Raw genomic sequence first — 26163 nt, 5'->3', positions numbered from 1 at the left:
CACTTGGAAGTTTCATACCACCTGTCAGCTAATGTGTTTTCTAATAAAGCTTTATCTGTAGTGTGTGCATTTATAATTATATATTTATATATAATCTAAACCATTCTTAGATAACATCAAATGTAATAAAAATTTAAATAGATGTCTTTCCAAATACTCCCTCCAGCATCCTTTTTCAGTAAGTCTATTTGTAAAAAAGCAAAGCTGAATCTGACGTGTGGCCCGCATTTGTGAGATATAGATATATTTATTTATATATTTATTTATATAATATATAAATAGCTATTCAGCATGCAAAGAGTGTAGTGATTTCCAAATCCTGATTTAGAGTTCACACCAGCCACCCTGCCATTCTGGTGACATTCAATGCTAATGGACTGAGTATGTGCTCTCCTCATGGCCCATTCTGAAAGAATTCTCTGCTCCTCTGAGCAGGAACGCTGACGTACTTTTTCTGAGCTGTCCATTTCCTTCTGCCGGCTTCCTTGCTCCAGGGATGCAGACTTCCTGGGGGCAGAGCGGGTCTAGCAGATGTGTAACATCAGTTCTGATGAGACCTCCACGGGATGCTGCCAGGTAAGGTGTGTTTGACTGCCCATCACAGGCTGCAGAGGGATCTGAGGGGCCGCATGCTGTGACTGGGGGGAGCGGCTCTGGACTTTATGATGACGAAACTTGATTACAGAGATAACTACTGGTGGCATTTTCCCTCCTCTCGGAGGAAAAGCAAGCACCATGAGGTGACATTTGGCACATGACCCTTTCTGAAAGTCATGCCTCAGACATGGAGCTTCAGGACTCCACGTCCAGGCTGATGTATGGCCAACTCCACTCTCACAGCTCTCTAAGGCTCAGGTAGTCTCATACAATCTCCAGAAGCCAAAGGAGGGGGGTACTCCTGTTCCCAAGAGTGGCGGGCGGCTCACCTTACAGGTAGAAGGCCAAGAACCCTAAGTAAGCACAGATACCCCCAATCCCAGCAAAGAAAGGCCCTCCCTGTGCCAGAGGCCTCAGCCGGCCCCTGAGTAAAATCAGAGTATAGTTCAGAAACCTCTAGATAACTCACAAGCTCTCCACTTCTGTCCCACCCAGGGCATGTCAAGAGATGCCAGGTAACAGTGGGCTTGGCTCCTAAAGCCAAAAGTACTTCTTAGATAATTGTATTTTTTTTTTCTTGTTTTGGCCTTAGCTGCATGTCAGAAGACAGATGCGCTCCAATCACATACAGGCTTGTAGAAGCACATGCATACAAGCATGCATACATACACACACACACACACACACACACACACACACACACACACACACACACCCCTTCTGAAATACCTTTCCATGTCTCTTGGCAGTGCCGGCCACCCACAGAGGTTAATACTGGATTGACATGGTCCTGGGGCTGTCTAGAATCCAGCAGTCACGTCACCCGTCAGTCCAGTTCTCCACAGTTCCCACTCCTGAATGATACTGTAAGGAGGACTCTCGGGTCAAGGAGAAGCTCTGTGAGTAGAGGAACTCGTTGGCAGCGTTCAGGTGCGGTGAGGGCGGCTTCCTCTCACACACTGCGGGGAGGCCACGCTCTCTGGGGAAGGAAGCGGAGGGCCCCCGCTCTCGGACCTGAGACTGGGAGAGCTGATTATACACACTGAAGTGGGCATTTCCTGGTGGCTGGGCGCTCTGGGCCGCGATGGTGGGCAGCCGAGGCATCATCGTGGTGGTGGTGAAGTGTGTGGGGAAGGGCTGGTAAGGCACAGTCTCCATGGTCTGAACGCTGTAGCTGGTATACGGCGAGACCGAGGTCCACATGTTACAGCTCAGGGGAGGTGGGGGCAGGTCGTCCACGGCAGACACCCCCGCCATCTCAGGCCCTGAGCTCGAGTACATACAGGCCTCTCTGGGGGTCACCTCACTGCAGTAGGAAGGACTCAGCATCTGCTGGTCGTAGGGAGGGGGAGACCGGAAATAGTGATCGTCCCCCACCGAAGAGGGAGTTTCCAGATAGGATCGTTTGCAGGGTAAGTCCAGGTGGCGGGCACTGTCTGCTGGAAGACAAAGCAGCGCTCAGGAAGGGGCGTTCCCAGCGGCCCAGGGCCTGCTGCACCCAGCCACCCCACCCCCGCATGCCAGGACAACCTGCCCCTTTTCACTCAGCACCCGCCCTGGCCCCATGTTGCCTGGTACTCCCAGAACCGTTTACATCTTGGCAACGGCCAAGAAGCGGTCAGATTGTGGACCCTCGTCAAAGGCCACGGGGGATCCCACATCACTGGACACGGAAGGATGCGCTGCATCGGGCAACACAGAGCTCGGATCCTTTGCCAGCCTGACTCTCGGGATGCTAAGAGGCCCTTGTGCACACTGGCATTCTCGGGCTAGCCCAGCCTTGGCCCAGGAAAGTGAAGGCAACTGCCAGGCCGAACCAGGCCCAGAGACCACATCTGTCAGAACTAGCCAGCAAATTAAGGCCACGATGTTACTGCCTCAACCCTCAGGGCCTGCGGAGAGCCTCAGGAAGGAGGCAGTGGGCCAAAAGGCTCATAGGCAACTTTTTGCTGTTTTGAGAAGACTAGTTTAACCCTACTGTGTTCAAAAAAGACACAGCCCCCGTTGTCCCGCCAATCCCAATCTAACAGTCTCTTCGAAGCAGCTGCCCAGTGACAAGAGAAAAGGCTGAACGTTCAGGCTACTTTGATAGCCCCTGGAAAGATGCCATCAGCCACCACAAACCACATTTCTGCATCTTCCAACACCCCACCACCACCCCCGACTGTGTGGGCTCAACCCTCTGGAGTAATCTGTCTTCCCCTGGGATCCAGGGATAACTGAGGCTTGAGGGCTAGGGCAGCAGCCCTCTCAACAAATTTAGGAACACTTCCCTGTGGCTGATCTTGGCCTCTGTCCTGTGCTTTCTTCTCTAGGGATCCATGCTGGGAGCCATGGATACAGAGCTGGGCAGCCTGGAGGAAGAGGGCTGGGGCTCCTAGCCCCTCTGCAGACCAATGCCTGGCTACCCAGGGATACTTACAAATCTTTCTCCCACTCCTTCCCCTGCACTAAATTCCTGTGATTGGCAGATGACCCAGTCACTCTGGGTCGAGAAGGAGCAGAGGACCAGACAGGTGGCATAGGGCTTTAAGGCCATCAGTATGTACCACAATTATCAATTTTGTTGCTGACCTATGAAAGCGACTGTAGACCAAATACAGGTATGGCTGAGCTCCAACCAAGCTTTATTTATGGATACTAAAATTTGACTATTATATAACAACATGAAAAAAACCCACCTTTTTAAAATGACCCAAAGGCCATTCCTCTGACCTCCAGGGGACTGGATTATAATGGGACTTGCATTCTAGGACACTTGGCATTCTGCCAGGCTCATCTCCAGGAGTGGGCTGACAGAATGTTCTAGATTCTAAGCAAAAGTCCCCAGACTCCCAAGAGAATTTGGGGGACCCTTGGCAAGCAAGGTAACACTAGTCACAGCTATCTCAACCTGCTGATTTCCAAGCCAGTGTTATACAGAAGCCAAGTGCCCAAGACGCCTGTGTGCATCCTTAAGAACTGGATGGAGAGCACCAGACCCAGAACTATGGGTTCTCCCTGCTCTGTGGCTGAGACTACCAACAATCCAGCTTCCCGCTGCCTTCTAGGCAGAGCCGAGCAGGAGGAACCCCATCGAGGCTCCCAAACCAACACCTGGGGCTCCGGCCAGCATACTTGGAACACCAAGAACTGTCTGAGGATTCCTGAGGACCCACATGCCAGCCTGTGGGAAGGTGGCTGCTCTGTCCCGGCCCCGCCCTCAGGCTCTTCCCGGAACCCTACCTCTGCGCTTCAGGCAGTGGTAGAAGAGGCTGGAGTCCCTTTGCGTGGGGAAGGTGTTGAGGGGCAGGTCCTGGGGCTCTGCAGCAGCGAATGGCACGTGGGCCCCGTTCTCATACTGGTAGTGCTGCAGTGCCTGGTGTGCGCTGTGCAGGGGGCTGACGTCGGGCTTCGCTGAGAGCTGACTGGGGACGAGCCTCTGCCTCATGATGCTTTTCGAGATCACCGGGTACTCCTTGCTGGAGGAGCAGGGAGAGAGTGAAGATGCTTTAGGGTTCCTGGGTCTTCCCGTCCCACCCCTGGCCAGGGCAGCCCCACCTCTGCAACCGGGCCACACGCAGGTCACTGTCGTCACTGCCCCGGAATCCCTTGGCAAAAGGGTTGTTCTCAATTTTCAGCTGTGTGATCTGTCAGAAAAGGACACACAGAGTCGCTGGGAGGAGAGAGGACAGGCTGGCTTGGTAGCCCTCCTCCCCCGCAACTCAGGCCCAATGAGAACCTCGGTGTGGCCTGGAGAAGCTGAACCCCAGCCTAAGACAGCTCAGGGTCCAGGACCAACTGGGTCTTCCTTCACCTGGCTGCTCACCGGGCTTGCCCCAGGCTCTCTACTCTATTTGCTTCAGTCCTGATGGTACTTTCTCCTGAGCCCTGTGACAGCTTCCTGCGTGGCTGCGAATCGGACTCGGCCACACTTCTGAAATCCACCTCAGCCTATGACCAGGGGAAAGGGATGGGGAGGTGAATGGCACACGCCAGCCAGCTAGCAGACAGGACCCAGGTTCCTCTCCCTGCTAGCCCAGAACTATACCTACAGGAAGATTCGAAAAGAAGAGTCCAACCCTCAAACCCCAAGGCAGACTCCATGCCTCTAGTTTTCAGTTGCTGGCCATGGCTCTGCCCTCTCCAGGGCCCTGCTTCCTGGGATGGCAATCTCTCTGTCTGTCCCACTCTGCTTTTCTATCCATCACTCCACATGCCCTGCCTGGGGTTGGCATCAGCTCACTTCACCTCAGGGGCAGCAGGCAGGTTGGATGGTGTTTCAGTGCGGGTTGTGGTTATGATTATACCTTGTGGTTCTGGTAGGAGGTCACGGAGATGAAGGCGGTCTCTGGGAACACGTGGGTGCAAAAGGCTGTGTTCTTTGAGCCAAAAGCATTGTTCTCATCGGCCTTAACGATGTGCAGCCGTGGCTGGTACTTATGCATGGAGTTGAGGATGATCTGTGAGAGAAGATCTTGATCTGAGCCCTGGGCCCCACCCCCTGGGCCCTGGCTAGCCTCTTCCTGAGAGCCTAGGACCCAGGCTTGAACCCAGAAATGTCTCAAAGCTCATGAGTAAAGAAACTGGGTTCCCAACTCCGTCCTCACAGCCTCGCTGTCCTAGGAGCACCTTAGCCCAGCTTTTGTGGTGTGGGATTGTTTCACTGGGACCATCAAGGGCCTAGGAGAAGTCTGTACAGCTGAATGACTTGTCTGAACTACAGGCAGAAATCCAGGGTGCTGCTAACGCAATGACCTCATGTCCCTCACCTTCTCTGGACCTCATCTGTGAGATCCTAGTCCACAGCCTCCCCCCCTCCCCTCAACCTACAGGAGCCCTACCTTTCCCAGGACTGCCCCCTGTACGTGCTCAGCCACATCTGTCAACACTATGGTAAGTGTCTGCAGGACAGGAGAGAGGAGGGGAGAAGCTGAAGATGTCCTGCTCTAGCTCGGCATGATGGGAGACCAGCTGCTTGCTGCCCTCCAAGCTGCTCAAGGCAGTCCCTAGCCTGAGGAGCACTCATCCTGTGAAAGCACTGTTCCTGAACTGCTGCCGGGGCCTGCAGGGGACCTTGAGCACCCAAGAGCAGGGGACGAGGCTTGGGGACAGAGGTCAGCCTAGCTGACTGAAGCTTAGGGAAGAGCCCAAGATGCTTGGCCCCCTGAGCCCAGGCAGAGGCACACAGTAGTTAACTGCCCCAAACCTGCTTCATATGGCTGTGCCCCCACGGTAGCGGCTACATCAGGTGCCATTAAAATGCATTTTTTATCGTTGACATTTGCCAGACGTCCTCCCATTGGAGGCAGGACCAGGAATTTGGGGCATTTTATCAGCACTGCTCCATCTGTTAACCCTTTGCTTTCTATCTCAGCCACTGGCCCTCAGCTCCTCCTCCCTTCCAAAGGCTTTCCTCTGCCTGGGGGTGCCCCCTTCCAGGCTGGGCTTGCTGCTGCTTCTGTGGAAAGAAATATTTAACCCTTGGGTGGCCACAGTGCCAAGAGAAAAAGCCCAGAGTTGGGTTCTTTCCTGGAAAGCCCTGCTGAATTCTGAGTCCCAGAAGGTTCCACACTCATCCTGTCTCTGGAGGGCTGGTGCAGGCCAGGGGCTAGCTGTGGACATTAGTCTGCCCTAGGCTCTGAAGTTTACCTAGGTGGCTCTGGTCAGCCTTTCTGTCTTGTCCACCAGCCGTTACCCTCTTGGGGTTAAGTGCAGAGCTCCCTGGTAGCCTTGAACTACTGCCCAACTCAAAACGAGGCAGAAGAGCGCATCCTTTCCTAGCAACCAGGCATGTCCTGATACGGTAGAGCTGGGCCTTACGAAGCACCTCAAGATTCTGGAAGGGATTCTGTTACCCTGTACAAGTTGTCAAGGCACGGGTACTCACGAAGGGCCTCTGTTCCCCGAAGCCAGCAAGTGGCTTCCTGGCAGCCTGGGCATCCCCAGGAGCGCTGGGTTCCCACCTCAGCACGGTAGTTCCCGCCACATTCCCATTCTCTCACATCTAGTCCTGTCTTCTCTCCCTTCTGCAAGGACCCAGGGCCTGTACCGAACCTCCCAGATCTGAAGCTTCTCACTCCGACTTGCCGGCCACGTCGCTTCCTAATCCTTGACTCTTCAAACTACAAACTCACCCAGGGCTGGAAATGGGGGCTCAGCTCCCAATCCCACTAAAATAAACTTCCCCAGAGCAAGGACCCCATCCTTTGTTCTTTTGCACCTCAGCCTTCTCGGCCGAGTGAGTGCAGAGCCGGCCCAGGCCTACAAACCTCTAGATTTTACGTTCCTCACCAGAGACAAGTTAATCTTGGCATTTTTGTTCCAGTCAGAATTTGAAAATGAACATGTATCCAATACAGTCTTTCTACAGGCCCTCACACGCTGCAGCTCCCCCAGTCTCTCTGGTTCTCCTAGGCTGGCACCACAAAGGCAGACCAGACAGAACCCCAAACCACAGCCATTGTGCCCAAGCCTTAGGGACATTCTGCAGCAGCCACAAAGCATCCCTCCTCCCACGGCCACTCCTACCAGGTCCATGAAAGTCCTATGTTCAGAAGGCCACCACTTTAGCCTAGGAGACAGTGTTCCTGATGACTTGAGAGACTGCCAAACACACCTTCCAGAGAACAGAAACTGCTGGACCTACAGAGGCAGGTAGGATCCACTAGAGTATCGGGGGCCGAACGACCCTTTCATAGGGGTCACCTAAGACCACCAGAAAACACATATTTACATGTTATGATTCATAACAGTAGCAAAATTATGGTCATGAAGTACCAACAAAGTAATTGTGTCGTTGGAGGTCACCACAACATGAACTGTATTAAAGAGTTGCAGCATTAGGAGGTTGAGAACACTCACCAGAGGGTACATCCTTGGCACAGAGAAGCCCACCCGTTGTCTCTCCACCAGCTCTCAGTCCTGAGCAAGCTCTTCTCCAGACACTAGAGTCCCCACCTGTCCGAGTAGAGCCCTCAACCAGGTGGTCCCAAACACCCTTCAAGCTCCTAACCGTCTGGAACCTGCGGGAGGACCCCACCCTTCAAAGCAATGCACCTGTAGATCTAAATCCCAGTCCTGCTAGCCTGAGAGAATCCGGAAGCAACTGAGGGACGCACACACCTGGCTCCCGTCAGAAGCTCCTCAGGCGCCATGTTCAACTCGTTTGCCAGAGTCCCAGCTTCATAGCTGTTGTAGAATGGTACCGGGCCGAACGGGCTAGCCACGTCAACCACCCTACTACATGACTAGTCCCATCATCACCATTGTTCTACAGAAATGGGATTCATTATGTTCTGGCTACAATTCAGAGGCCTGTTCTATTAACAATTGCAATATCGCCAGACAGCCATCTCGAGAGCTTACCATGACGTGCTTTGCCACCGAGGTCTACGTTCACCCCCATTAGAATCCAAGAACTTGAGAGCCTGGAAGGATGGGGTGCAGAGGGTGCTCTAGCCAGCCCCCTGGATTTACAATGAGGAACAGAAGGCCTGGAGTGGGAACATGACTCGCCCAAGGACACACAGCTGGATGAAGACAGGCAACCCAGCCAATTCCAGATGGCCTTGGAAAAAGTACAAGCTGCTCTCGATGGACTTCATGACTAACAAGGAGGTGTCTGCTAGACACTGTAAGGGACATGGACCCCAACACAGCTGTTAGGATACCAGCCACACAACAGCAGACTGACGTCCACTCTGTCACGTAGAAAACTGTGCTTACTAAGGTTACTTCCCCCACCCTGCCCAGATTAGGACACGGATAGGATCTGCAGGAGAGCGGATGTAGTGATCCCAGGACTTGGGAGGCTGAGGTAAGAGGGACCCCAAGAGATCAATGCCAGCCTAGGCTGTGGAATGAAATATTTGTCAGAAAAGAAAGGGAAGAGCAATAGGAGGGTGGAAGAGAGAAAACTGAAAGGATTGGGCAGACCTTCAGATCATTCAAGAAGCTTTGCCTGAGCAGCCTGGGTCTCACAGGGCAGCAACCTGGGGACAGTCAAGGGTCGGGAGGATACAGCCTTCGTGCCAGGCCCGGGGCTAGGTATTTTACATATATCACAATTAATCTTCACAGTGTCTCTACAGGGTCAACATCACTGCCACCATGGGCTGAGTGTCAGAAGACATTTGGACAGCCTCAGACAGCAATCTGAGGCTGAGGCAGAATCAGGCCTAACTCTTAAGCTGCACTTCCTTTTACCTAGCTGTGGAGGCATGGCCTGCTCAGGAGTCTGGAGGTTTCTGGAGCTCCCGAGGCACGGGCGGGGGTTGGCATACTATCAATCAGGAAACGGTGACAAAGAGGGAAGTCAGACAGATCTATTGGGGGACAGCAGCCCCCGGCACAGGAAAGGCCACCTGTCTGAACACCAGGCCATTCTGTGGGGTCCTTACTCACGTGCTGTCTACCAGCCCCCACTGGCTTGACAGACACAATGTGGGACGTGCCGCTGCCAAGAATCAAGCGGTGAGAAAACGTGGTGGAAGAGTCTGCATTTACAAGCGCGGCACCTGAGATGACGCCTCCCAAGAACGTGTGGACCCTTTGGGAGGGCACCGGAATGCACTCCCGAGGACAAGGAGGGCACTCCAGCCAAGGAAAGGGCATTCCTCGCAATCTTCCCAACGCTAGTGTGTAATTTAAAGGAATTACAGTAGAAATGTAAGTTTCTTTTCCAGATCCACATGCTGATCCTACAGTTCATATGAAACACACACACACACACCCCTCACCAAGAAAACTCAAAAAAAAAAAAAAAAGAGCAGAGCCAAGGGACAAGCCTGGCCAACACTAAATGTCTCAGGGGTTAAGGCAACCGGCACATGAACAAACAAATTCATATGGGGACCAAGAAGGCAGAAGACATCCTACCCAGGGAAAGAAGACCCTCCTCTACTGATGCTGGAACAGTTGGGTAGCTCTCTCCAAAGGCAGGAAAGTCGGGATTGACACCTCCCATCAAATGCTAGCATACTTCTAAAAGGATCCCTATTTTATACTTAAAAAATAAATCTAGAGCTGGCAAGATGGCTCAGTGGTTATAGACCTCTGCTGCCAAGCCTGACCGCTGGAGTCTGATCATGAGAGCCCACACAGTGGATAGAGCAGGCCCCCAAAGCACTCGGGAAGCCAAGGCCGAAGAAGGATCCTAAGTTTGAGGCCAACCTGTGCTACACAGAAAGATTCTAAAAAGCACTGAAGGAAAGTTCCCTCGTAAAGAAGAAATGACTGAGGCCTTTCCAGAACCTATAAAGGAAGAAAGGATAAATTCAATCAAAAACGACTGCCAGGGAAAACCACTACCACTGGGGACCGGATCGAGTGACGACCTGGCAGAGGCATTAGACAGGACCTAAATCTTCCATTTATAAAAGCTCCGAAAATTGATGAGCTCGAAAATTGAGAGGAAAGTGGAGGAAGAATCACAAGAGTTCACAGCAAAGGAGATCCGTGTAAAAGATGCCCGAGGAGAAGGGAAGGAGACGTGAATTAAAACTAGAGTTGGTACCTATAGGTCGCCTATCAAACCATCAGGAACGGCTCCATCAGCACAACCGTGAGGACCCAAGTCTGATCCCCAGGACACGTGTCAAAAGCTCTGAGACGCTATCTCAGAAAACAAAAAGTGAGACAGCCTGGGCTGGTGCCAACACCTGTAATTCTAGCACTCGGGAAACTAAGGCAGAAGGATCACAAGTTCAAAACTAGCCTGGGCTATCATGCCTCAAAAAACCAAAAACAAATGAACAAAAGAAAAAAACCCAAAGCACCTGGTAACAAAACAACGTGTTTCATGGAACAGAAAAATGGAATGCAGCTGCACCAGAGGAAGGTTCTCTGAATGGAAGGCTCACCAGGATCCGTTCTTCTCAGAGCAAAGTGCAGAAGGTGTTGCTATGGTAGCCTATTCCGCCTGTATGTGTCAAACGATGCTCAAGGTAGTCAGTGCCTAACCACATCACAGCAAAAACACTTATCTATTCAGTGACAAATTTTACTAATTTTGTATGTGTTTATGCACATGTGTGCACTTGGAGGCCAGAGGTCAACATCTAGTGTCGTCCTCAGGTGCTCCCCACCTAACTTTTTGAGACAGGCTCTAGAATCTAGAGTTCATTAATCTGATTAACTAGGCAGTGAGCTCCAGGGGTTCACCTGTCCCCACATCCATAGCACTGGGGCTGATGCACGCCACTGTGCAGGGCTTTTTCACAATGAGGGCTGCCCTCAGGCTTATGGGGACCAATTGAGCCATCTCCCCAGTCTCCTTGGTGACTTATTTTAAAATCTATGTGACCATATTTCCGATTCAAAAATCAACTGTAGAGATACAAACAAGTCCCGATATACAACTTTCTAAGTACAGGGATGAAAAGGTGCGCATGCTCTGAGCACACAGAGAACCTGTGCTTTGAACTCAGAACCACGGATAAGGAGTGAAAAAAGGTAAATGGGACAGGAAAATCATCCACGCCCAGGGTGGCGTGGATGTCAGACAGGAACAATGTTGTACAAGGCTGCCCTCTGAGCCAAATTGCCACCATCTTCGTGAGCTCAGCTGTGCCTACTTGCAAAAGATGCCAGCTGTTGGTGACTGCGGGGTCCTGGGACCCTCACCAGAGTAAGCAGACACCTCCCCCAGCCAGCTGTGTGCAATTCTGCCCTTGTGCATGTGGCCTCAAGGGAGAGGCTGGCGGAAGAGGCTCCACCTGTGCAGCGAACGGGGAAGCCATTATCCACACTGGGCAAAGACTTCCAGTGGAGCCTCTTGCGGGGGAAGCACCCACACTGTCAGTAACCCCACATCTCATGCTCTGTGGGTACACCAGTAAGCTCACTGTTCCGTAGGGTGAACTTGGATGGAATTGGACACTGGTATGTAACTGGGATGCTGGGAAGGGGGATTATTACATTATTGATTACATTATTGATGCCCCCCAACACACACCTCTGGTGTATCCTATGTCTTGTTAAGAAATTCAGATAAATCTCTGTAAGTAATGGGCCAACCTAGTCTACAGAGCAAGTTCCAGGACAGCCAGGGCTACACAGAGAAACTTTGTCTCAAAACAAACAAAAAAAGTCAAAAAGAAAGAAAGAAACTTCAATGAGGGCTAACCCAGTCCTTCCCAGTCAGATTCGCCCTGTGAGATGGCCCTTTCTCCTCAGCCAGTCAGATTCGCCTGTGAGATGGCCCTTTCTCCTCAGCCAGTCAGATTCACCTGTGAGATGGCCCTTTCTCCTCAGCCAGCTGAAAGGCCTGGTACAGATGCTGGCGGCCATCTCCCTGCACACATAGTATGCACAGCCTACTGCACATCTCTCCTTCCTGCCTCCAGATTGGCAGAAAAGACCTCCGTGCCAGCCACTATGGATCCACTTCAGCCCCACTTGACTTCTTGAAGCCCAAGTATTGCTAGACTCTTAGACGACGAGGGGGGAGAGAGAGAGGGGATGCACCCTATCTCCATCACACGGCCACCGAACACAGGGGCCTCCTGGAAGGGCGGGGTGGGAAGGAAGAAGTAAGAGATAGACGGTCTGCAGCAGCGGAACGACAGAGTGGAGCTGAAGGTGTGCCACACTGAGGCAGTGGCTGTCCTGCTTCACTCCCATGATCCTTTCTGTTCCTGCTGCCTGCCCTCCTCTAACAAAACCCAGGTTCATGCGCTGCACCTGTCCTGCCCTCCTGAGCCTCCACCTCCACTGTTTTTAGTAGAAATTTCCTTGTGGGCATTTGCTGCAAAGCCCCACAAGTTGAGGCCAGAGAGATGGCTTAGCAATTAATACAGCACTTGCTGCTCTTACAGAAGACCTGGGTTCAATCCCAGAACCCACATAGCAGCTTACAAGGATTTGTAACACCAGTTCCAGGAGATTTAATGCCCTTTTCTGACCTCCTCTGGCACCAGGCATGCACGCAAAATACCAACATACATTATATTTTTTTTAAGTTTTTGTTTTGTTTTGTTTTAACTCCACGGGTTTCCCAGTCAGAACTCAACCCTGACTTTGGAAGTGTCTAGCCATGTAGTCTGAGAAGTTCCTGCTCTAGATTCCATCTGCCATGAAAGACTGACTGCTCAAACCCTCATACCTAACCCCCTTTCCTGGTCCCCAAAAATTAAGAAAAACGTCAGGCTGAGAGCAGGCAAGGCTTGCTCACCATGTGCAAAGATGTAGTGGATAGCTGTTCTAGCTATGACCTGAAGCACCACCCCTAGTGAGGTAGCAGGTAACCGTTACACCTGCCTGTGACCTTAAAGTACATGATCCTGGGGCGTGGCCGCTCGGGGACCCTTAAGACCTGGGATGTGCACACACACACACAGCGCTCTCTTCACTCCCTCGTGGTTTTGGATGCTAGAGACAGACCAGGCAAAAGAACAGTGTGGGACTGTGCCTCAGCCTTCCAGGACCCTGCAATGATTCCTCTGTTCTGTATTGTGAGATTTCCTTCTCTAATAAATTCCTTTGCCCCTCAGCAGACTCCGTGGATTGCTGGCAATATCTGGACCCATTACAAAGCCCTGCATCTCATGCGAGGAGGAGGAAGTGGATGGGAAGGTGAGGAAAGGGAAGGAGAGGAAAAGAAGAAAGGGAGATGAGGAGGCAAAGAAAAAAGGAGGCAGGAAGAGGAGGAGCTGGGGGAGAGAAGAAGACACCAAAAAGAGCATTCATGGAGGGAGAAGGCCTGAAGATAAAGAACCTAAATAAAACAGATAATCCAAATGGCTGCTGTACTCTTCCCACACTCAAAACCCTCTTCTTGCTTTTATGCAATGGCAGACACATGGCTGGGTGGCCACTTCTACAGTGAGGAGACGGGCAGGTTGGCTTGGAGGATCTCTAAACTAGGGTCCCCTAAGCCCATGTGGAGGACCCCAGGGTAATTCACACCACTGGAACTAGCTGTGGCCTTCTCTAAGATGGAACAGTCCCATCTCATCCCCGAGCTGATCCTTTCCCACGGAGAGGTTCCAGCCACTTTGGGGACGTAATGAAGAAAGGTCACCATTAGGTAGCAGCTTCTAGAGCACCTCAGATGCTCTGAAGATCCCAGTGATAAGTCCCATGTCCACTGGGCTGGGGGAAATTCCTTCAGGTCTGGAAGCTCTTTGTGTGGGTGAGTTATGCAGAAGGAAGGGCATGTCTGAGGCAAATTCATAGCACAAGATGGCTTTTTCCCAGGTTCCTGGACTGAGCCAAGAAGGGCAACTTCTTCCCCTTTCCTTTTAAGCTTATAACTCCCTCTAACACAAGTCAAGAGTGGAAAGCTAGAGTCCCAAAGGGCTGCTCTGCCCTGGTAAGGCCAAGAAGTGAACGTGTGTACCACAGTCCTTGTCTACATGGCCACAGGCTGCTCCCTCTACAGGGATACTACCAATCCCAAAGACAAGACAGCCCGAGTGCAGGGTCCAGAGAGACGGGTGGAGGGGTAACAAGAGCCTGAGACTAAGACGTAGGAGATGAGCTAGGCAGCGGTAGCGCACACCTTTAATCCCAGCACTCAGGAGGCAGAGGCAGGCGCATCTCAGTGAGTTTGAGGCCAGCCTGGTCTACAGAGCAAGATCCAGGACAGGCACCAAAAAACTACACAGAGAAACCCTGTCTCGAATGGGAAAAAAAAAAAAAAAGTAGGAGATGTGGGTCCAAGTATCTGCCCTCTTTACTTCTCCACCCTTGAGACACATTGACCTCCATGGTCTAACAACCTATGGGGTATGGTGGGCAATAAATGCCAAGTGCTGAGTACAAGACAGAAGGCAGACAGATGTCTTCATCCCATCCCTCAGGGATGAAAGCTGAGGTAAAATCTCTATTGCCAAAGAGATGAGCCCCGCATGGGCACCCACAGCCTTATAACCCTGCAAGGTAGTTGCCACTGGCCAAACTTAAGAACACAGCAGGGTTCCAGAACATGAAGAGCCACCAAGGATGGAGGATGGGCTGAGAAAACAGTATTTTCTCCGGCTTCTAAATTAGAGCCGGCTCCAAGCCTATCTACCCTCTCCTCTCACCTTCTGTAGGGCCAGGGAAGTTGAGAGTGTCTTGGGAAGCACCCTTGCAGCTGGGAGCCATGGTAACAAGCAGGGGCACCCAGGATCCCATCGAAACCCTTAATCTCCAGATCCTTTCAGCTGTCCAAGGAGACCACACCCGCCAAGCTCCAGACTAGCCCATGCTGCCAGTGCTGCATGAGCCTGCAGGTGTAGTTAGGGGGTCCTGTCTCTACACTCCCTGCTGACATCAGAGCCCCCCCCCCCATCTTGTGAGCCTGATACCTCAGTCCAGCCAAGCAGACAAGGTCCAGCAGGAGTCGTGTGGGCACAGACCCGGCCAGGATTTGCTCTGGGAGTTGGGGCTTAGCTGACCCTCCCTACTGGCATCTTCGTGCCCTGCATGGGAAACCCAGTCTAGAGACTTGTAAAACAGAGAAGGTTAATGTGGTGAATCAGCACTCTAGGTGTGTATTTACATCCCCAAGGACCAAGAAGAAAGCTGAACCGATTCAGAAACTGAAGTCAGGAGCTGCTTCCTGTCAATCAGGATGAAGCACTTCCAGCATTTTCCAGAATAGACTTCGCAGTATCCTGACTGGCACACAGCTCCCCAGAGACTGCACTGTGCAAGAGATCTGTGCTCTTGTCCCCCATCTCCACCTCTGGGGTTAGGTGTGCAGCATGGCAAGGACCTAGCGGCCTCTACCGCCGAGGTTCTCCCACACCCCTGTACTACACTACCAGAGAACCACAGGAGTCCACGGAGGCAGGGTCTGAAGCCCTGGAAGATGATACCAGCTGCTAGGCTTCTGTTTGAGCTAAACACATTTGAGCTAAAGATTTCCACATAAAAAGCTCCTTTCTGTGGGCCTGCCAGGGCCAGATGGGGAAAGAATGAGCCTGAGCAACTGGGGTTAGGGCATTTGCAGACAGCCACCACTGCCACTCCTACTACCAGTGCCACTGTCCTGACCCATGAACTAGACGCCAGGAAGCCAGGCAGAGGTGGAGCCAGGAGCCAGAGGTGATCCTCCCCTTCCAGAGGTCAGAAGGATGGAACATTCAAAGAGGGACTAACAGGAATAGGTTTTGGAAAAACCAAACCTGAGAGATTTGGTCTGTCATCCCCATCATCTTCATCACCACCCCCACGATGGTCATCATCACCAGTGTGGTCATCATCATCATCCTCACTATCCCCATTTTCATGACCATTGACATCATCATCACACATCAGCAGCAGCATCCTCCATCACTATCACCACTACCGCCATCAGCATCAGCATCAACATCATCTTCCATCACTATCACCACTACCGCCATCAGCATCAGCATCAACATCATCTTCCATCACCATCACCACTACCACCAGCAGCCTCAGCATCATCTCTACTGCCATACTCCATTCACTTAGCTCCTCTCTGTAAGGTACTTCCTGCATATTCTCTCATGTAGGCCTCACTACCACAAAAGACACATACCGTCAACCTTTAGTTTCTCTACACAAGGAAACTAAGACTCAAAAAGGCCGAGACACTTGCCCAGAGTCACCAGCTAGTGAGGAGGAGAGGGATACATACAGCTGATCTGCAGGGTCAGAGAGAGGCCTGACACAAAGTGGAGTCTCTCCATTCTCAAACCCGTAAGACACCCCCGCTCCGCTGCCGCCCCTACGGCTGCTCTCTCTCCCAAGACCAGACCATCCCTCTTCTTACATGGCCAAAGGGGTCCAGGTGGTTGTTTGTCAGCTTCAGCTTCTGGAAGGAGACCAGCTGCCGCATCCAGTGGGCCCCCGTGGCAGGAGAATCTGGGTGGACATAAAGCCTCCCTGGCATGGCCGGCTCCGCCTTCCCTGCGACCATCCTGCAGGACAGCAGACAGCAGGAACAGATGGGTTCCCTGGGGTCTGGTGACGCCCAACTCCCCATTCTCACTTGGAGCAGAGCAAGGCCCAGAGGAATAACAGCTGTTTTTCTATCTAGTGCTGATGCAGGGGGGAGGGGAGGGGAGAGGAGGAGGAGGAGGAGGAGGAGGAGGAGGAGGAGGAGGAGGAGGAGGGAGTACTTCCCAGCTCCTTACTTCACTGCAGTAGGAAGAGGGGGATGAAGGAAGGCAGCAGCATTTACTTCAAAGACTGGGGCTGTTTATAAAGATACTTCAGGGAGAGTCAGGCACTTCTGTGTGTTTTATTTATACGTTTTATTTATTTACTGGCAACACTTTAACCCCTGAACTACTGACCCCGCCCCCCCCGGCACGCCCTTAAATATTTTTTTCTTTTTCAATGTTATAAATATGTCAGCTGGAACTCCTCCAAGGAACTTTCAAATCCAGAGCCTGTTCTGAGTTCTAATCTAGCTTTTGCTTCCATGACCTCCGCTGTCACAGACCCCAGGGCCCCAGCTAGATGTTCTAGGGACAAGGACAGTGCCAAGGTGTGGTACTCACTTGGCTCTCCAACCTGCCCATCTTTCCCCCAGGGCCCTTTAACAAGGGCCCTACTCTCTGACCCGAGGCAGCAGACCCCTTCAGTTTGACAGACAGACAGACAGAAACATGAAAGCTTCAAACCAAGTAATGTCACTAAACTATTAAAGTTTCTCAAGAAAAATGGTCCCCATGCTCCACCTCAGCGGGACATTAGCAGTGCCTGAATCCACCAGGTATTAGCAGTTTTCCTGCCAGATAGCACCAGCCTGTCCATGACTGTGGGGGAGTACGGCCCCTCAAGGTCCAGCAAAGCCTACACAGGTGCCCTTGGTAGTGTTGGTACTGAAAACACGTGCAGCATTTGGGCCTGCCTCAACTCCTGTCCAGGTGCAGGCAGTGGACCAGCAAAGCAACTCTGGGCGGTAACGGACTGGCTGGCATCAGGAGCAGAAAGAGCAGCTGAGGAAAGATAGGCCCTGGGCCTCTTACCATTTGTTGTCACAGAACTTGTAGCGATGGTCATCCGCGGGGACAATGTCGATGAGCAGGATGTACTTGGTCTTGGGGTTCATGCCTGTGACCTTTACCTTGTAGCTGGGGAACATCCTCCTGAGGGGGGTCAAAGGTTGAGGAGAAATGGCAGAGTAAATGTAAGAACAGACCTGGAGCCCTTTTAACCAAAGATCATGACCCACTTCTCTCTTGTCCTCCCTGTGCCAAGGACAGAGGTGTCCAAACTACACCAGACACCCCCCCACCCCCAGCTGTCAATCTACATCCAGAAAGACAATTTACACCTTTCCCCAAATCTCCCACCCTGGAAATCCCCCAAGATTAGGACCCAGTAAGCTGTGAGCCGCAGCAGCATAGAGACCCTGGTTGAGATAGTGAGGGGGCATTTTAATAGCCATCTGGCTGCCTTAAATTGTCCCTGTCCTTCGCCAGCTTACATACAGCTAAAGTTCTGAGGTGACATCATAGGGCAGCTGACCTGGAAGCCACTCTGGGCTGTTCCCATAAGCAATGAGATGCCTTTCTCACAGGAAAGGGAACTCTGGGAAAACCCTGCTAAGCCTGGTTCTTCCTGTGTGTGCTGCGGGGTGTTTCTCATGGTAGATGCTTCGCCAAGGCCATACATAGCACTTTGACTAGGAACCCAGGAAGTCACTGGAGAAGCCTCATAGGTAAAAACATGAAAGCTAGAATCAGCTTGCCATTGATCACAGCCAGGCCCACCACTAACCAGCTAAGCCTCAGTCAGGCCTGGATCTCCCACGCCTTGATTTTCCTAACTCTCAAGTGAGGGTAACATTACTATGTCCTCCAGCCTCTGCTCTGTTCCACCTCCCACGGGCCAGTGCTACGGTCTGTTTCTATGAAAATGGACCCAACAGAAATGAGTCTTCCAGTTCCTGTAGCCCAGGAAACTATTCTGAGAAGAGCTTCCCTAGGGCCCTCAGGACGTACACACGAACCTGCAAGAGCACAGATCCCTCTGCTGTTACTTAACCAGAACAGGGCAGACCGAACTGCCATGCACCCCTCCCTACACAGGGGCCTCCAGTCTCTCCCCAGCTGACTTTCCACAAATGAGGGCAGGAGATGGAACTCAGGTTAGACCACTTGCCTAGAACCCACTGGGTTAGATGACCATCACTACATCATACAAGTCACATACTCCATTTAAAATCAGCATGGCCATTCATCCTGACCTATAATTCCAGTGCTCAGGGAGCCTGAGGCAGGAGGACTTCTGGTTAGGCCCAATCTGGACTACATACCAAAACCTTCTCAAAAAAAGAAGTCAGCAGGGAGATGGTGGTGCACACCTTTAACCCCAGCACTCAGGAGGCAGAGGCAGGTGGATTTCTGAGGCCAGCCTGGTCTACAGAGTGAGTTCCAGGACCAACAAGGCTACGCAGAGAAACCCTGTCTCGAAAAACAAAAACAAACAAACCACATCACTAAGGGGTTCCCCAGAAGAGAAGTAGGGTCCAAACCTGACTGAAGCCTCAACCCACCCTCCACTGTGGTACTGAGACTCAAATCAACACCAGGAAGCCATTCACTAAGCCCGAGAACCTCACAAGAAGCTGCCCTGAACACCTCAAACAGATTGGATACACCCCACCTCTACTGTCATCAGTACTAGCTCACCTGGTCTCCACAAGCTGGCAGACCCCGCAGAAAACTGGGACCCTGAGCAGAAGGGTTCTGGAAGAGTTGGTTCCCCTCCAGGACCTGCCTAGCCCAGCCCACGCACCTCCCTGCTACAGGAAAGACTGATACACACACTGCAGAGGTTAAGGGCGGCTATGGCGGCCCAGGCGCATGTGCATGAGCATGTGGGGCAAGTGCGCATGTGTGCCTGTATGTGTGCCTGGAGGGCGGGGGCGGGGGGCAGGTCTAGCTGCAAGTCTAGGGACTTATAAACTGTGTGGAAGAATTTGTCTCAGATGTCAATTGAAAGCATTTTCAAATACCCACCCCACCCCCTCTGCAAGAATGGAGGAAGCCAGAGGACTCAGGAACCCACTCCAGCCTCCTCCTTCGAACCAGTCCCCTGCCCGGCATAGGGGCACAGCTGGAGTGGGTGCCACCCTGTTTCCTGGCCCTGCCTCACTCCTGGTGGGTCTAAAGCTAAAAGAGGAGGGCAGCAGCTGCCTTGCCTCGCCCTCCCTGGGGTTAAGCCAAGAACCCTGTCCCCTCCAGGCCACCATTTCGTAACTGCTACAGAAACAGCAACAAAATGGGGCAGCCCTGGCTGTGTTGGGCTTGCTAGGCCCAGGTAAGTCAGTCGCTGCAGGTGGTAACAGCAGAGGACATCCATCGCCTCCTTCCAGGGCCAGGGCCCACATACAAGGGCCAGGAAGAGAGGCCTGGCTGCCACTACAACAGTGTGTACAGCCTGGAATGAAAGGGGACTGAGGGACCCTGACCTTCCCATGTTGCGCTGTGCCTCAGCAGCTCAGAGGGCCTGGCAGACACTGAGTGCTCCTCAGAAACCCCTGAGATTTCCTGAACTCTGCTGCCCAAGGCTTAGGGCCAGGGTCTGCCCCCTTCCAGAGCCATTTTGGGAAGGTCTTGGGGCACTGGTGTTATGGAAGGAGAGTACCTCCTGGCCTCAGCTTCTTCTATCCGCCAATTCCCATCTTCTGAGGGCATCAGCCCTCACAAGCAGAGAGGGTAGCCAGGATATTTGGTGTGGGTCCCCTGCAGCAGGATGAACTACCCTCTTAGAAACAGATGGCCAGGTCTTAGCCAAGCTTGTTGAGGGCATGCTTCAGGGGCCTGCAGACCACACTGTGGGGACCCCAAGTGCTGCCACCCATCCCATGCCCAACACCCAGTTGTCTGTCCAGGGTGGAAGGGCGGCTGCATGGAAAGATGGGGTGTACCACCCATAACCGCCCAGACATTTGCCCTTGTTTTGGGAAAGGACTAGCGCTGGAACCCGAAGGCCCAAATTGCAGGGCTGTTCATCAGGTGAGCAGGCCTCCGTGCAGAAGCCAGACTCAGTTTGGGGAGCTGTGACTTCCTCGGCGCTCTACTGGCAAAGTAAAGGTCCTCGCTAACGAAACACACGAAATGATCGTGTGAGCTATGTTATGATTTACGACATTAAACGTACCTGAAAACCAACACCCTACACTGAGGTTGGAGGCTCAGGGCTGGGAGGGCGGAGCAGGAGCGGAGACGGTCACTAGCTTTGATTGTCGCTACGCCCCACGCGGCCCGCGCCCTTCCGCCCCCTTAGCGCGTGCCCCCGCGCCTTCTCTCTCCCCGCCACCCCGGGTCCCCGCACCCGCGCTGTCCCCAGACAGCTGCGGCGGCCAGCACGCGCGGAAGCGGCTCCGCCAGGGGAATAAACACGCTGGCCGCCTGGCCGCCCGCCGGGAGCAGATGAAAGCCGGGACCTCCCCTCTGATCAGCAGCCGGCTCTGAAAGGGTACCGGACCCGAGCCTTTATCTGCTTCATACTAGGAAATGGCTTTAGAATGAGCTGCTAGGATAAGCTTCCTCTGTGTGCAGACCCCAGGCTGGGGGGCGTTGTGCTTTTGGCTACAGATCTGTAAATGCGAACTCCCTGCCGGGAGAGGACGCCTCGGGGATGGCTGGGCTCCTGGGTCTTACAGTTGTCAAGTGCAAGGCGCCGAATTAGCGCACACTCCCCCATCCCAGTGACAAAGTGGAAATCAAGACCTTGGAACCTCATCAGACTCTCCCTACCTAGCTGAACCCCCCAAAAAACCCAACCCACCGCAGGCCCCGACTTCCCTGAGGGTGGAGATCTGCAGCAGCTACACGTGCCTTCCCTTAAATGCAGGCATTAAAACCCCTGAGCAGGCGAGAAGTGTGCAAAGTGGTTTCCAGGGTGGCAGCGGTGGTGACCCGGAGGGCACGAAGGAGGAATACGGGGGTCTAGGGAGGTTCTCCCTTATCTGGATGGTGGTTACATGCTGGGTTCATGTTTTTGTTTTGTTTTTAATTCTATAGGGCTGTAAATTTCAGATGTGCCCACATTATCTTGCAGAAATATCCCACTTCAAAGAAGAAATCTACATTTAAATGACGTACACACACACACACACACACACACACACACACACACACACACACACACACGGTTCCTATCTTAGAACCTTAAAGGGAAACAAAATGCAAAATGAGCTGTAGGGGAAAGGCAGGGATCACTGGAAAGCCCGCACATCATTTTATCCTTAAAATTCTGGGGTCTTATTGGGAAGGGGTGGGCAGCAGCCAAGGGGGGGGTGAGGGCTGCCTATATTCTGGCCAGACCTTTTGGAGCCAAATGATTTCTGAAACCCACGGGGAGAGAGAGAGAGAGAGAGAGAGAGAGAGAGAGAGAGAGAGAGAGAGAGAGCGCCAGCGAACTTGCCTTTCTAATACACCCAAAGCATTTTTAAAGACATATTTTCCCCAAGGGGAGGAGGGTTGAAGGGAGGGTGTGTGGAATGGATGCTGTTTGGGAAGGTCAGTTGCTTTGCTCCGATTTTTTTTTTAAGGCACTTCCTTCTGATAGACTTTTGCTTTCAGAAAATACTTTAAGACGAGATCAAAGCGCTCTCTCCCCAACCCACTTTTCCCAGTGTCTTCAACCCTTATTTCTCTTATCATCCACGCCACTGGGCTCTGACGCTCTGTATACAGAGCGAGGGCAATTGGCTTTGAAGCCCAGGATTAAGCCCGGCCAAATCCTTGCCTCAGAATAACAAACAATGCAGGTTCAACAGGAGTTCTCATCGGTAGTTCATTTTTCAAACGCAAATTCACTGTCACTAACACAAGCAACATTGAACTCAACAGGCTACGAAGACTGATAGTGGAGATTTATCTGGTGGCAAAACCATGGCCTAGGGGAAGGGCAGTCAGATGGGTAGGGAATGTTCGTTTTTGGAAGGTTTATATTTAAATTTTTGTGGAGCTCACTTTTATCTGTGTTTGGGAGGAAAAAAATGCAGTTTCTCACATGTATCAAGCTTGGAAGGAATATGAAGCCAAGAGAGAAATCTGTTCTCTGCCATTTCCAACATGAGCACTCTGGGTCTGAGGAGTCCAGACTGACTAGGGAGGCTTTGGCTCTCATGCAATACCTGGCATCCGGGGATCTTGAGCATTTTAGTCAAAAGCACTATCCAATGAGGCTGATTCTCTTTCGTTTGGCCTTCAGATTTTCAAGAACCCAGTGGGCAGAAGACTTGTGAAACCTTGAACTCAAATGCTCTTGAGAACATTCTGATTCTCTTCTCCAGGGCCCCATCCTTCTCCAGACAGACAAACAGCAGTTATCATGCCCCTAAGCAGCCAGATTCTCTAGGACCAATCAATCCTTTACTTTACAGGGCATCCGTAAAAAAAGAAAAAACAAAACAAAACAAAAAAAGCCATCAAGGAGATTTTTACATCTTGTTATTTATGATCCAGGGTGCAGGAAAAAGTAACAGGCCATCTGCTGAGAAAGGAACATGTCCCAGGAAGGTTACTGGTACACTTGCAGTTTGGGAAAACACTGACTGGGTGGAATGTGGGAGAGCCAGCCACAAGCCCACACAGAGCAAGCAGGCTGCATCCAGAGACTGCCTAGGCACAGTGAGCCAGCCAATGAAGGTGGTCTCTGAAGACAGTGGGGTTCTGGGGGTGTTGCTCAGTGCTTTAGCAGCACGCTTAGCATGTGCAAGATGGGGTGGATCCTAGCAACTCCCCCCAAAAAAGATAGTAGGAAGGTGAGCAGGAAGAAATGGGATCCATAAGCTCTGAAGCAGGAGTGGATAAGGCTAATGAGTTTTTCCAATTAGATTTCGCATAACTTTCCACCAGAGAAATGAAAGGATGTGAGGACCACATAATCGACCAGCATCCTCACAGCCATTTTTAGACATCAGCACCATCCCCGAGACAGACCCCTAGGTAGAATCACTAGGATAGGGCACAGGCTTCTGACTTAGAGCGTAGCTGTGTAGATGTGAGGACTTCTGCTGGGAGTAGGGAGGAAGGAGGACCCACACAGGTACAGAAAGCCAGCGAAAACCACAAACTCATATATCCAGAGAACATACCCATCATATATTTCCAAGAGGTTAAAATCTACAAACATAAAGTCCGGAGGGTTCTTCCTTTTTTCTTCCCTCCATGTCAGCAGACACAAGAGACCAATCCCCCTGTCTCCACACCTATAATGCACCTGATGTGTTACCAGTGCCTTTCACAGGAACCCCTGTTTGAGTCCCACAGTTAGGAAGGACAGCAGGGTATACATACAGCTACCATTTTTAAACACCTCGCACCAAGGAGCCACAGGACGGTCGCCCACGGGCACCCAGCTGGGAAGAGGTAAAGCCCCTTTCTCTATTCTCCATGCCCATTCAACCAGGCCACCCTCTGCCAAGAACACTAACGTGTCCTCTTTTTCTATGCCCCAATGCAGCCAACTCAGGGCCCCAAAGCCAACTTTCCTCCTTCCCTGATAAGCCTTCCATGCCATCTTTCTGAGACAAGAGGGTGGCCAAGTATCCATATTTCCATCTTCAACAAAAAAAAATTTTTTTAAAAAACTGCACAATGCCTGCCTGGGAGCCGACAGGAAGGACCCCAGTATCCATGCACTGCACACAGCACCCCACTGACTTTGGTTTCTTTTGAAACGAAAGTCTGTCCTATGCTTTGTGGACAGCTGAAGGAAGCAGGGCCTTTTCTCTTGTGGGTGAAGTGGAAGCAGGTAGAGGACCCGCATGGCCCTGGTCTGAGGGCTGCACAGATGGAAACAGTTGAATTGCTAAGAGAACACTCCTCCCCTGTAGTCTGACTCCAGGACGATCTGATTTCTCCAAACAACACTTTCCAGCCTCATCACCAGGGAAATGGACATCTTCTTACCTAGTTTGCTCCCAGGGACCAAAACCAAGTGTATGGATCCAGAAGGACACCAAAGGGCTGACACTCAACAGCTCCCTAAACTGTGAGTTCTCAGAGTCTATCTCTTGCCAACTGCTCTCTCGGGCCGCTCCTGTCCTGTGCCAGCCCATCACAGCAATGTCTGCTTTACACACACTCACAGGCATGTGACCTCTCAAGAACACACACACACACACACACACACACACACACACACACACACACACACAGAGCTTTGTGTCTTTCTCTTCCCACTCTCTCCTCCCTCTACTCTCCCATAGACACCGGTGCATTTTAAAGATGTTTCCACTTTATAAATCACCCTTCTCTGGCAGCCACCGAGAGCTAGGGAGGCTCCCCAACAACACACGGACCCAGTGGTGCCTTCCCCTAGGCTGAGGAGAGTGTTGCCCTAGGGTAAGTAACTTGGGGTTCATGCTACTCCCAAAAAGTTAGGGCGATAGAAATACAACCTCATCGCTTCTGTCGCCTGAAGGTTCCTTCGGCAGATCAGGCTAGAGAGATTGCCCCAAGGGCCAAGCATCCCTGCAGGTGGCCTCCGGGTGTGGCTGCCCTGGTTTGCATGTCATCAGCATAAAGCTGTCCCCTCCGACAGAGCCTTCCGACCCCTTCAGGTCCTTGGAAGGTGTAAATGCTGTCAGTCCAGCCCGCTGCTGTAGAATGTGATGCTGGGACCTCAGTGACTGATGAATTTCCCACTAGCCCCAGACCAGGAACCCAGAAGACTGCAGAGTGCTCTCCCTGCGGGACTTCCAGGCCAACACATCCTCCTGACTCCCACCTGCCGCCCTCCCCGCTGCGTCACTCTCCCCGGCTAACCTGCCGGCCTTGGTGATGATCATCTCGGTGCCTGCTTCGTGGAACTTCTTCCACAGCTCCTTCTCATGCAGCCCCACCTTGATGTTCTCGATGGTCTGGGGATGGGAGGAAGGAGAACTGGTCTGCCTGGCTGGCCCACAGCTGGGCTCCACGCGGAGCCTGCGTAGAGTGCAGACCTACAGAGAACATGCCAGCCGCAGAGCCCACTCCTCGAGATTTCGTTTCACAGAATTATTTTTGAACCACTGGAGAATTTGAAACTTTGAATCAGAGATTCAAGCTCCCTCCACTGATGACCCTACAGAGGACACATAGTGATGGAGCCGGAATAGACGACACTCCACAGCTGGCCTTAGCCACCGCGACATCCAGAAAGGCTCTGGGGATGCGGGTTGTGGTGATGTGTACGGTAGCGGTAGCGGCCTTCTCGATAATTATTCTGTGGCCTTCCTAATCTGTCCCACTCTCTAGCTTCCACCCTCTTGGAGTCCTCGGAGATGGACATGGGTTTGGGCTTGTCCCCTGAATCAGGGATCAGAGTCAGGCCCGAGGGTTCGAAGTGGAGAAGGACCCTCCCTGGAAAGCAGAGTGCACCAGCCATGCCCAGCAGAGAACCAAAGGGCTGACAGTATCTGACCCCAGGAGTCCTGTCTACTACCCACGGGAGGACCCGCACAAACAGACGACTCGACGCCCCTACCTGCTCCGCGGCTGCAGCGGCGACGTCGGCACCCTGGCCCGGGGGGCTGCCGAGTGTTGCTCCGCTAAGGCCGGGCGCGGCCAGCGCAGGCTCGGGGGCGTTGGTGGCGTTGGTGGTGCTGGCCTCCCCGAGCGCTGGGCCCGGGGCCCGGAAGGCCTCCTCGCTCTCCGACAGGCCCTTATCCTGCAGCAT

General features: G+C 52.4%; 1 protein-coding gene across 3 annotated transcripts; it reads right to left on the bottom strand.

The window, feature by feature from the left end:
* Positions 1 to 1291: 1291 nt before the first annotated feature.
* Positions 1292 to 26163, bottom strand: Tbx4 (T-box transcription factor 4). 3 transcript variants are annotated; one of them, XM_059269599.1, is made up of 8 exons: positions 25972 to 26163; positions 25272 to 25366; positions 17508 to 17627; positions 16304 to 16451; positions 4887 to 5039; positions 4138 to 4226; positions 3823 to 4058; positions 1292 to 2036 (listed from the first exon to the last, which is right to left on the bottom strand). In XM_059269599.1, the coding sequence occupies exons 1-8, from the start codon at positions 26161 to 26163 to the stop codon at positions 1417 to 1419; spliced, it is 1653 nt and encodes a 550-aa protein (XP_059125582.1). In that variant the 3' UTR covers positions 1292 to 1416. The 3 variants fall into 3 exon arrangements, with proteins under 3 accessions (XP_059125582.1, XP_059125583.1, XP_059125581.1); XM_059269600.1 differs by having other exon boundaries at positions 1292 to 2033; XM_059269598.1 differs by having other exon boundaries at positions 1292 to 2033; positions 25272 to 25388; positions 25976 to 26163.

This window comes from Peromyscus eremicus, chromosome 8a, assembly GCF_949786415.1.
Source record: "Peromyscus eremicus chromosome 8a, PerEre_H2_v1, whole genome shotgun sequence".
In the NCBI taxonomy this organism is placed as follows: Eukaryota; Metazoa; Chordata; class Mammalia; order Rodentia; family Cricetidae; genus Peromyscus; species Peromyscus eremicus.
Note: the sequence above shows the minus strand (reverse complement) of the source record. Positions and strands in the feature narration are given on the sequence as shown.

Coding starts and splice junctions, on each gene's coding strand:
- Tbx4 (XM_059269598.1), bottom strand. CDS start 26,163: ATGCTGCAGGATAAGGGCCTGTCGGAGAGCGAGGAGGCCTTCCGGGCC. Junction 5,040..16,303: donor ACCTGGACCCCTTTGGCCAT/GTAAGAAGAGGG, acceptor CTTCTCTCACAG/ATCATCCTCAACTCCATGCA. Junction 4,059..4,137: donor CGTGTGGCCCGGTTGCAGAG/GTGGGGCTGCCC, acceptor CTGCTCCTCCAG/CAAGGAGTACCCGGTGATCT.